The following is a 13,155-nucleotide window of genomic DNA, read 5'->3' as shown; positions in this document are numbered from 1 at the left end:
GTATACATCTATGTACTGTATTTAACTCAAAATAGGTCAGACACGCACACACATATACTGCTCTAGTTAATTTATGAAGAGCGAGGGCATTCAAAATATTTCCACATACTGCTTGTTGACATATTTGAAACTGTGATACACTTTACATTTTATAAACAATTCGTTATTATAAAGCTTTCATTGGACTCAAAGCACATTGACGTTAGCCTTGTGATAAAATTTTGTATGAAAATCAAAGGAAGAGTCATTGCAAAGAAAGAAGAACAGAATACTGAACGAAAAGGAAACACACTGCATTTATTATGTAACCTAATGGGAATAACCGTACATGCCTGATATTGCAATCCATAACCTCCTCATCTACGTCTGTCATCCAAGTATTATACACAAAAAACATTGATTTTTTAACTTCTGATTTAGTTGGTCTCATAGCCGGTGATGGCAGTAGGGCTACTATCTCTTCCCGACGCAGAGAGACACGTGCATTGTCGGACATAGCAGACTATGAGGTAGAATTAACTGTCCAATAATTACCAAAACGAGAATTCTAAAATGCCAAGCTATTTCACTGTAACAGTCCATTAAAAATAATACATAAAGGATAATAGGTGTCCGCGCGGTTAGCCTAGTGGCTGTGCGCTTCGCAACCATATGCCTGGGGAAGGAGTGTCCTTCCCCAGGCATATGGGGAAGGACACTTAGCCAAGTTAGCCGTAGCCAAGTTAGCCGGTCTTGGGTGTGGACAGTAGGTTTTTTTCTCCCCAGTTTATTCTGGGGTTTTTCATCCCGTAAAGCAGGCAAACCGTCCTTGAGAACTCAACACTATGGACATAGGATACACCGGGGCATAGGGCTTGACCACCTTATCCTGTGAACGACTTGGGGTCCGATGATTAATTAATCCTCGACACCGCAAGGTAAAAGAGGGTAAGATGAGGATAATAGGTTAGGATATAAACATTTCATCAATTTTCCATTCCCCAAATATTCATTTTCATTTATGAAATCAAAAAGAATATTTGTGGAATAACTCGAACACAGCACTGAAACTTAACAGAATGCATCTCACCAATGCACAACGATGCCTTGCTTATTGAAGATGAAGCAAACACTGACACTCGCCAATGTCCTAGTTCTGTTCTTAGATATTTCTTGTAGATTTCACGGAACCATTAGATAATAATCTGAAAAGCATGGAAGTATTACATCGAATGAAAGAATTATAACACCTGAGAGAGAGAACACCCTTATAAAACATCTTGAATATTGGTATCTTCAGCAGATTTTTTTTTTCTCTCATTTCGGAAGGTCAGATGAATATAATACATATTCCTACAGAATATACATTATATTATCGTGATTTTTCTAGAGGAAAAAATCTTCCGGATGTTTCGAGATTTTTCCTCCTAGCTTTTCATCCAAGGAAAAACTCTTTTTTTTTTTTTCAATAAATGTCAAAGTTCATAATATTTTTGAATGGCTTAGAGTCCAGATCTTTCCATCCAAATGAGTGCGTTTCGTTTTCTTTCAAATGCGTCATGAAAGGCTCCGTGCAAGGTATGTTTCCAGTTGACAGAATATTTAAATAGAAATGTGTGTCGATTGTTCACGCTCTAATGAATGATATATATATATATATATAAAATGAAAGAATTAAAACCAAGTTTATAAAATTGCTTGGCATCTTTAACGTATAGTATACCCAACGTAAAAAAAAAACTTTCTACATCTTTCTCTCATCCTGAGATTTTTATTTCATAAGGTCAAAGCACCTTGTGGCAAACTAGTATAGGTAAAATTTATAAATTCTGCATTACTTCAACCTTGACAACTCAGGGTCTGGTCCCACTGATGAGACCTCAATAAAGATCGAAACCGGTCTGGGTACTGGCCCCTCCCTTAATGCATAGCATCATACATGTCCGCAAGGAGATGTGCTTTGCATTATGTGAGATAGTAAGGAAAGTGATCAGAGCTTACTCCGCCTTTACCACGAGTTGCCTCCGACCTGAAAATACTTCAGGCGCAAACTTGACTTACCTACTTGTTTGTTACTTGGGAAAAAGAATTAAAACAAGTTTATAAAATTTCTTGGTATCTTTAACATATAATGAATGATATATATATATATATATATATATATATCGATTGTCAGCTGCATATTCCAGGAACAAGAGGAAGAGGAAACATAACTCTAGACCAGTTTCCAGTGAATCTACGAATATATTGAATACATAAACAATTAATTATATTATGATCCTTTACGATAGGCTTAAATGCTCCGAGTGTTTATTTTCAGTAAGCAAAGCCTACAGAATAGCTCACTCAAACGCTATCTTTTTTAAAAAAGAATTCCATTGCGATTGACTATTTTCTCCTTCTATCCATCCCACATCTAATAAATTCTAAAATCCCATTCTAATCTTTTCTCCTCCTAATCTTAACCCTTCTTTACATTAATTATTTCCTTCTGACACCTACAGTGGAGCAACAAAACTTAAAGCTGCCATTAAAGTTGGAAACTACCTTCCATGACCTGTTTTAAAATATAGCGTTTAGGTGTACGCATTTCAGTGGAATAGATGATTTCTTTGTAATAATACAAGGATAGACATTACTACATGAAAAGTGTGCAAATTATCATCACTAGAATGAAAGCTTAAATATTAAGTTTTTTTTAAGTCCACATTTTGAAAAAAATAAATAAATAATCACAGAGATAACTACCAAACACTAGCCTCATATTTCTTGCATGAGAGCATACCCGAAGACACTGGTGAGGAATCTTTCGCTCAACAAAATACTAATGATACGGGAAGACTGAAAATACGAAGAAAAACAAAATATCAATTTTAAATCAAAATATTTTTACTTAATCTTTTAATACCGTGAATATTGCAAAGGGGTTTCAATGATCAAATTAGTAAATAATTAAAAATAAATGTCTTAAAAACTCAGAAAATGCGATGAATTAAAAGTATCTTTAACTGAATACGTTTATTATTATTATTAATACTTGATCCGTTTTCCACTCCAAATAATTCATGACCAACAACAGTACATGAGTAATATTTATAAATTTTGAAACCAACGATTGCAACCAATTTATGTATTCTTGAAACCAAGAATCAGTTACATAAATAACAACGATAAATTGAAATATATTACCATATTGTAATTTAGAATTGATCTGAGAATTCTATTCTGTTAAGCAATACTTACCTTAAAATATATGTTTCGTATTTGTTAGGAGTTGCAGTACTCAAGTGAATAAGGCTGGTTTACATATTAATGCAATTTTTATTTAATTATTGTAAGGAAAAAAAAAAGAAGTCATAATTGTTGTAAAACTAACATACAGCCTGGATGATTGTAATTCACTTCCAGCATCTCAATAAAAGATTCTATAATGAAAAAGGTTAATTTCAGAAATTCAGTTACAAAATTAATTAGTTTTTATGAATCAAGATGAAAAGAATTTTAATCGAATGCAGTCTCTAGTGGAAAAGTCCAAATGCACGTGCATGCAGTTAACTTTTGCGTCCTAGTCCTTTTTTGTGCTGTCGATTGCAGGAGTCTGCTTCATTGTAACTGGCACGACTCTCTCATTTGATTCTGGAGCGACCAAAGCTTTCTTGGGTGCTTCGACTGTCAAAATTCCATCTGCACTCAACGAAGATAACACATTTTCAGGCTCTGACCCAGCAGGTAGTAAGTAACGACGAGTAAATTGGCGTGAAATGAAGCCATGTTCGTCAACTCTTTCTTCGTGTTTACCATCAATAATAATAAAGTTATCAACAGTTTTTACTACAATATCTTCTGGTTTAAACTGACTGACATCTAACATCACCTGAAATTTATCTTTGCTGTTAACCACCTGAGAAGTTCCAGTGCTGCTCTGCCTACTTAACTGACGTCTAGGACGAAGGTAATAGCCAAAGCCCGAAGGAGGTAAAATATCTTCTTCACGTATTTCTATTCCAAAATTTTGATCAAAAATGCTCCGAGGATAATCCCAAGTGTCCCACCAGTCACGGTTCAGTAAACGTGGCACTATACTGCGCGAATATGCCATTTTCTGCTTTCGAACCAACACAAATACTGTCAAATACTTCAACTTAAAATGTAACGGCAACCTCCTTTATTTATAAATACCGCCGTTCATTTTTTTAAGTTGAAATATGACGAAACCAGATCAGCAGGGGATTGGCTGGAAGGAGAGACACGTAAGACAGCTTAAAAGCTATGCGTACCCAAGTGTCATAAATTTACTAATACTGTACAGGGAAAAAAAAAAAAAAAATAGCAAACTGTGCGCACAAACTAGAAGAGAATTTTTTTTTTTTTTTAAATATTAGAAAAGTACTTTTGCATAAAAGACATTTTACAAAAAAAAAAAAAAAATCAACATTGAAACATTAAAATAAATAAATAAAAAACGATATATATATATTTAAATATTAGAAAAGTACTTTTGCATAAAAGACATTTTACAAAAAAAAAAAAATCAACATTGAAACATTAAAATAAATAAATAAAAAACGATATATATATATATATATATATATATATATATATATATATATATATATATATATATATATATATATATATATATATATATATATATATATGCGTGCGTGTGTGTGTGTGTGTGTGTGTGTGTGTGTGTGTGTGTGTGCTGTATTCAAGACTCGCTTCTCCTGCATCTAAACACTCAACAATTTAAGTTCGCTGTGTAAAATTTGCAAATCGCTTGTAAGTTAAAAATTTGTTTATTTATTCAATCTTAAATATCTTTATTTAATCTGAAGGCCTATTCTTCGAATAGGATTTGAAAATAATCAAATGAGAAATATTTCTGATTTACCGCAAACTACGAGTTTGCAAAGCAGATTTACACTGTTGAGACACCAACAAGATAATTTCAGCAGACAGAAAAGTAGTCTTAAAAATTAGTATCCCCCCCCCCTTATTTTATCTTGCATGAAGAAACAATTTCTTAAAATCACTACTTTTTAGGTGAAATACATGGGCGCGCTCCTGTCAATGCTCTTTCGCTTCCTACACGCTGTCGAGCCGAAGTGCGCGGACTACTTTCTTCGCCTTTTAAAGTAACAACCTATTTTTACTGCCCACATCTCACTTTACAGCCGCCAACTCTCAAAAGGGTGGTAACTCAGGTGCCGTAACACAGGCATTAGTTTTACCATGTTGGGACGGTCTACAGCCGTGAGTCAGTGAACGAGAGCGTAATAACAACATTCCATATGATTGCAACAAAATAGCGTCTCTCTCTCTCTCTCGAACAGCAGCTTCGTTTCTAATTTAAAGTGAATTTTTGGATGGAAACATTCAAATATATAGATACAAAATAAATTTTAAACGAAAAACTGTTTTCTTATTGTATATCATGCGCGCGCACCCACACATACAGTATCTACGTGTATACATTTTTACGTAATATATATATATTTTGAAGTAAATTTAAGCGATGCTCAGAAACAAGCATCTGTTTTGAACATGGATATATGACTCAAGAGAAAAATTTTAACTCTTATGATTCCAGGTGCTTATTTTGTCAAACGAACTGCACTGAATTATAAGTTTTTGTAATTAAAAATCTAGATATATAGTTCCACTGTTTTTTAAATTTGTGATAATTGAGAAGAATTAATTTTTTTAAAATTATTTTTATTTTTATTTTTATAATCCCTAAACTTCTGAAAGCAAGAAAGCTGAATATCGGAAATGTTGATAATTTATCTATTGAGTTCGAAAATGTTCCCTCTTCATGTTTCAGCTGAAAGCAGTTTTAAACACTACACTTAGTAAAGGGCGTGATGAAATGATTAATAAACGACACATAACAAGGCCCACAGCAAGCTTTTTCGGAAGTATAAACAAATACTGATTCAGTGCATTTAAACGAAAAGTATTTAATTTGGTGCTTGCATGCCAAATTTCCTAGGTCTTTGATCATCGCGATTCATTTGAATGATCCTCTAGTTTATTTAAATTTACTTCAGCTATTTTTTTTTTTTAGGAGTAAGAAATATAAAATAAACGAACACTGAAAATTGAGGAACTTTTTTCTAGCCCCCCCCCCTCTCTTTTTGCCGATTCCTGAAGCAATCGATCTTTAACGGAGAGTTTTTATTCCTGCAAATGAGAAAATCTGTGCATAGAGCTCACATAATAATAATACTAGCTAGGAACAGGAGATTCATTATCTGTTTTATCAGTGGTATTGTTATGTCTCTTTTGTCTATGTACGCCGGTTAGAGATAGTATTACTCTTTTGGCGATGAAAAAGATGGGAACAAGTTACTAACCGATTAAAAATAAAAATAAATAAAAAATAAGGCAAATAGAGGATTTATTTATTTTCAAAACTATGTAAAAGTTATTTTGCACATTTCACTATTTTAAAACAATATAACTTTTTTTTTTTTTTAATTATTAAAAAAATTGGTCATTTACTGTTTGGACAAAAATGAGTGATTCATGTACCAAACTAATAAAATAAACATAAACTTAAAATAAACATAAATAAAAAAAAATATTTTTTTTGAGAAAAAAGAAAATTTAAAACATTCTCAAGAGCAAAATCTCTAATTTCAGCAAGTAGAACTCCGCGATGTGCCTTTTAATAAACACATGAAAAAGTAACGTTAAAACATAAATTTTAGTAAGTCTTAGAAATAAGTGGCGTATAAAATTTCCATTTTTGACAATTAGTAGGAAGAGAGCTCCATTCGGTTTTGTTGTTAACATTTTGATTTCTCACTCAGAGGTGATATAATCTTGCAAAGGAATTTCAGTGATCAAATCAGTAAATAATTAACAATAAATGTCGTAAAGACATAGCAAAAAAACTACGTCTGTTGAAATTTATTTATCATAAAGTCTATAAATGAAAACGTTTTTTTTTTTTTTCTCTCTCTCTCTCTTCCGCGAGCTTGTGAGATGCTTTGTTAAGAAGAAATGAGGTTTTTTGTTTGTGAGAAAGTGAAAAAAAAAAAAAAAAAAAACACTCCATAAATGACTACTTGAAATGGTTTGAATAGTGCCCCTTTAAAGGTCTCGCCATCTCGTTTCTACTTCCTTTCTTGTTGTTCTGTGTGATTACCTGAACACACAAGGAACGTATATATATTTCAAATTTAATTGAATGACGTGAACTGTAATGTTTGTGGAAGGGGACAATTCCTCTTCATTTTAGTTCGAATGATATGAATTTCTTCGGCAATCGTAAATAACATAAGAAACAATCGTACATCAAAATAGAAACAGGTCATAATGTTAGCAAAAGAGGTAGGTGTCTTGCAAAGGAAGCGAGGAGTCAACTCTTACAAATTCATTTTAGTCCGAAATCGACTGAGTGCAAGCAACCCTGTAGAAGTATTTGCAGAATGCAATATAAGAAATACTAAATCATACTTGACAGGAAATTACATGCTTGTTTCAATCCTTTATAATTTAAGTTGAGCAAACAAGTTTGCACGTGAAGTATTGAAACAAGAAAAAAAAAAATCAGCGAAACAAGAATATAATTTCTTGTCAAATATAATCCATTTTCAACCAAGCCAAAAATAAATAAATAAATAAATAAATAAAAGAAAAAAGAGGCTACGTCTCTCATCACAGTATTTTTTAATGATATCGTGAGATTGCTACTTGTACGTGGGTGGTCTGAAAAGTTCCTGGCCTCCACCATAAATGGCAAGTTTTTTTTTTTCTAAAGTTGGCACATCTGTCATAAGCAACGATGTGAAACTGCAAGTCATTCTATCAGGTAGTTTATATATATAATATATATATATATATATATATATATATATATACACACACACACACACACACACACACACACACACATACACACACTTTGGCTATATATATATATATATATATATATATATATATATATATATATATATATATATATATATATATATATATATATATAGTCAAAGTGTTGTCTGTATCCCTTGAAATGGATAAAATTGAGCATCGTGCGGTTATAAATAAAATTCTTTGTTAAAGAAGGTTTAACGACAAAAGAAATTCATAAAAGTTTATTGACACTCTTCTCCCGTTTTCGACAATTAAGAAATGGGCTGCCGAGTTTAAACGTAGCTACTAGCCTTGAAGACGATCCACGTGAAGGACGTCCAAAAGGTGTAACACCAGAAACCATTGATGAAGTGCATGATATGGTATTGGATGACCGGTGAGTTAAAGTGCATGAAATTGCTGAGACTATAGGCATTTCAAAAGAACGTGTAGGATACATTTTGCATGAAGAATTGCAAATGAAAAAGCTTTGCGCAAGATGGGTGCCGCGCAGAACAAAAACGCACTCGCATGAAAATTTCTGAACAGTGCTTGGAACGTTTTAACAAGAATAAAACTGATTTTGTTTGTCGGTTTATTACTATGCATGAGACTTGGATTCACCATTACACACCAGAATCCAAACAGCTGTCAAATCAGTGGACAGAAGCCGGTTGTTAAGCGCCAAAGAAGATAAAGTCGGTTCCATCAGCAGGAAAGGTCATAGCATCGGTGTTTTGGGATGCTAAAGGCATTTTGTTTATTGATTATCTTGAAAAGGGTAAAACAATAACCGGAGAATATTATTCCGATCTTTTAACCACACTGAACCAAAAAATTCGTGAGAAAAGACCCGGTTTGCAGAAGAAAAAAAATCATGTTTCATCAGGACAATGCACCTGTTCACAAAGGTGTTTTGGCAATGGCAAAATTAAGGGATCTACACTATGAATTGTTGGAACATTCGCCATATTCTCCAGATTTAGCTCCCTCTGACTTCTGTCTCTTCCCAAAACTAAAACGTGCCCTGGCTGGTCAGCGTTTTTCTTCGAATCAAGAGGTGATTGCAGCTGTAGAGGGGTATTTTGCAGATCTTACCGAGAACCACTACAGGGACAGAATAATGGCGCTGGAATTAATGCATTAGTCTTAAGGGAGATTATATTGAAAAATAAAAATAATTTTGGAATTATTAATTCGTTTTTTCATTATTAGGCCGAGAACTTTTCAGACCACCCACGTATATGGAAAATGATTTCCGCATTGATGTAGATCTCCACAATATACAACTCAGAAAGGAACATGTGATACTGAAGCAATTCGATGTGAAATCAACAGCGCTATAAGAAAACTTTTATATATTTTTATTATTATTTCAAGGATCAAAAGAACAATTTCTTGTTAAGAAATAACTAAATTCCGAATTTCGTTTTGGTTGAAGGATGAGATATGTAGGTGTTAGTAGAGGGGGATATTGTTGTTACCGTGGGAGTACTCTAATTTTTTCTTTAATTAGATTTACAAATTCAAATTTGGCATGCTGAGTCCTATCGAATGAAGTGAGGCATCAATAATACTATTCAGCCTGCCAGTTACAATATGTCGAATTTCTGCATTAAAGGCTTTTTTTTATTTATTTTTAAATTAATGAAAATAGTCAATGATTCTCTAAAATACTTATATTAACTTTCCCTAACTTTCGCAGTCAACCTGAAATTGGAATTGTGGCAGATCGAATTTTGAAAAAATGATTTTTGCAATAAGCGCCTCCAACAATTGGAAGAACAACGGAACATTGCACCCTTTGATTGGAAAAGAACCTGGGTTCGCTCTTTATAAGTTTTTTTTCAATTGAAAGTGATTTTTCAATAGAATTGAAATCAGTCGATCTCACATGGGGAACAGCAGGATTTTTTCTCTCCAAGAAACTCGGGTTTCTCATCCCACGAATCGGCATGAGAACACACGCAATTTAGAGATAAAAATCCTGATGTTGTCGGTAAGGAGCGGTAGATGGCGTTAATGGTAGTATCATTTGTATTTGGAGAATTAAGTAGTGGGGGAGACGATGAGATCTCTGTAACCTAGTAGAGCAGAGTGCCCTCCTGCGATGTCTTTGGACTCCTTGGAGGTGTCACGTAATAATAATAAGAATGGTGTTTACTCATGTATATTGTTGTTGAGGTGTACATGGAAGGTTACACACACACACGGAAGACAGTGCCCACATCATAGACACCATAACTACAGATCTAGACTGTCATTAATTAGATATCTAGTGAATTAAATTATGTCACTGTATAACATTTGTTTTACTATATTATTAGTAATAATATAGTAAAATTACTGTTGATTAGTCAACAGTAATTTCTTCTTCTTCTTCAGAACAACTGCAATTGTAAAACGAACCATGGAACAGCTGATTTGCAGTTTCAACTGTAAAAGTTCAGGGCATTAGAAAATGCAAAGATTTATGCTGGAACATTATGTACAACCTGTTTCCAAGGTAGGGAAGCTCTATACAAGCTAGACATCAGATAATGCCAGGAGTGATTTGTGTAGCGCAGAAGTCGATTGATAGGACAGTACAGTATAGTATATCGCTGACAAACTGTGGCATGGAGAGATAAAACATGACATACAAATCCCAATCATATGGACTTATTTGGGTATGGCAGCTGCAAGAACATTATTTACTAAAGTATACTCACAATCTGTCCGTGCGGTTAGCCTAGTGGCTTCGCAACCATATGCCTGGGGAAGGAGTGTCCTAGGTTCGATTCCCGTCGACCACGTGAGGAGCTTAAGGATCTTTCTCAGCCATAGCCAAGTTAGCTGGTCTTGGGCATGAACAGCAGGGTCTCCCCCCCCCCAAGTTTATCTAGGGTTTTTCATCCCGCCAAGCAGGTAAACTGGCCCTGTGAACACAGAGGCTACAGCCACAGGATATAGAAAGGAAGGCAATGGGAAACCACCTTGACTCATAGTCATTCATCTATTGTGGCATATACAGCCGAAAGGCTATAACAACTACTCTCCATCTGTATGGTGTGGCAAAAGGGGGAGATATGATTTTAAGATGCTTATCCATAAAATAGGAGCCTCTGGTAATTAATAATGTTATATTAATATACGGTTCATTACCTATGTGATGGCAATTTTATGTAAACGATCCAGATGAGTGTAAATATGACAGCGAATCATTTTATATCATAAAGGCTGTGGCGAGATAACTGGAAGAAACGAAAATGAGCAGAGCTTGCCAACTCCACTTCGCAGCCCGTAGACTTCCACTCGTTATAATTTGAGAGGTTCAGAAAGTTGTTTTGAGTGAGACCTTAAACTCTCGCTCTCAACGTTTGATAGATTGAGCCAAAATGCTTGTGAAAAATCTATCTAAAAGATCGACACCTTTAATAATTGCAATCAAAGAAAAGCGTCCAACGATGTATTAAATTTGCGAAAATACAACTGTTTGTGTAGCAAATCCTTAACATTTTCAGTTATCTTACTTCTTTCAATAGTCGGTTAATGGCAACTATGCCTGGTTGACCTCTGCACTCTTCATTTCTCTGGGTAGATTACAGCTGTCTTTTTATCAGAAGACTTCTTAAGCACACACAATTAATCACACTGAATGACCATCATAATAGTATTTTGAATTCTCTTAGCCGCTTTAATTTTTTTGAATTCAGATCCTTTTTCCAAACCTTAATGTTCTATCAACACATTTCTTGCAAGCAGTGCAACTCAACAACTTACAGATATTGTCACTATTTAATTCATTTGTAGTTTATTCATTTCCAGACACAATTACATTATTAGCTATCACCTCTGTCTTTTTTTTTCTACACCAAACTTTTTTTAAGAGTTTCGGAAACGTGAGGATTAACTATCTACTGTTTCTCTGTAAAATAACCAAATTCTGACAGTCGTACTTTAAGTACGACTGTTTTTATCTAGTCTGGTGGGGAGTATCTACAGATATAGTAACAAATTGTCACTTTTCAGGTGAAATCTTCTCCGCTAAAATTCTAGCTATTAATTTAATACCCAATTCCTTTTGTTTGAAAGAGTTGACACAGTGTCTTGAAATCCTTCAGAGCTTGCATGAACAATTAAGACTTTTAATTCACTGAGTGGATTTTCAAAAAAAAAAAAAAAAGAAAGAAAAGTCTTTAGTTAGTTTGTGGCAAGAAATTTCACAAGAAGAAAATAATAATTTAACTAAGACCATATATATATATATATATATATATGGTCTTACTTAAAATTGCATAACACATCAACGACACGCTTTTGTTCATTTTAATTTACACATTTTATTTGAGTGAAATATTATTTACAATTGTATTTACTGAATCTAATATATAGAAAATAAATAAAGTGAAAAATATGATCTTATTTTTTGGTCCTTAATATGCTTACTGTTAAATTTGAGCTGTTGTTCAGAGGCTCTTCCCATAGTTGCAGAATTGCCATCATGTAGTTTTCAACAATGTGACACTCATCTGAAACTATCTTCATTTGTGATCGTTGGCAATTTGTTACTATAGTAAAATTAAGGGTCACATTTTTATTTTTTTGAAACCAATACATATATTTTTGAGCATTAATAAAAGCACAGAAAAGTTCACTATGTTTCCAAAAGCATTTAAAAGTACATGTTATGGGCATCCAATTTCATTTAAATCAAGAACAGGTCTCCCTATTAACCTTGTTAATGTTTTAGATTTTTCTCTTCCTTTGGCGAGCAATATTTGATATTTGCATGTTGATTCTATTATCCAATTTCTTAGTTTGTCCAGATAGAGTGAACCAATTTCCTACTTCAGCTGATGGTTATATTTTATTAACCAAGAATACTGTTTTTTTAACTCTTTCTGGTAATTCATTCCAACTACAAGGTGATTTTGTCAATGCATATCTTAAAATAATTCCATCAGAAATACAAATTTCTTTAGGAAATAAATTTGAAGTTTTATTAAAAAGAAATTCCAATCAGTTATACCAATGATAACTTAAAATTAGTATTTTTCACCTTTTGTTGATTTTTCATATTCGTTTTCCTTCATTCTTCTTACATTACTTCATATGGCACCACGTATAAATAGTTAATTATTATTATTATTATTATTTCACTGATTATTAACTGTGATCTTATATTTTATGTTAACTTTCTGTTACAAAATTCTAAACAATTAGAACTTTTCAAAAAGAAACTTTCAAAGAATTTTGTGGCTCACCCATTATTTTTACATTTCCAGACACAAAACAATACAGCAGCTGCAGTGGATAATGACTACTTAAGTC

At 33.3% G+C, this 13,155-nt stretch overlaps 1 protein-coding gene across 1 annotated transcript; it reads right to left on the bottom strand.

Annotated features, from left to right (window-relative positions):
* Nucleotides 1-3,280: 3,280 nt before the first annotated feature.
* Nucleotides 3,281-4,123, bottom strand: LOC150109196 (protein lethal(2)essential for life-like). The gene has a single exon (XM_090406173.1). It carries the CDS (start codon nt 4,076-4,078, stop codon nt 3,545-3,547), a length of 534 nt encoding a protein of 177 aa, XP_090262299.1. The 5' UTR covers nt 4,079-4,123; the 3' UTR covers nt 3,281-3,544.
* Nucleotides 4,124-13,155: the final 9,032 nt, after the last annotated feature.

This window comes from Typopeltis vanoorti, chromosome 2 (assembly GCF_054136105.1).
Source record: "Typopeltis vanoorti isolate ZY-2024b chromosome 2, IOZ_Tvanoo_1.0, whole genome shotgun sequence".
NCBI classification, from domain to species: domain Eukaryota; kingdom Metazoa; phylum Arthropoda; class Arachnida; order Uropygi; family Thelyphonidae; genus Typopeltis; species Typopeltis vanoorti.
Note: the sequence above shows the minus strand (reverse complement) of the source record. Positions and strands in the feature narration are given on the sequence as shown.

Coding starts and splice junctions, on each gene's coding strand:
- LOC150109196 (XM_090406173.1), bottom strand. CDS start 4,078: ATGGCATATTCGCGCAGTATAGTGCCACGTTTACTGAACCGTGACTGG.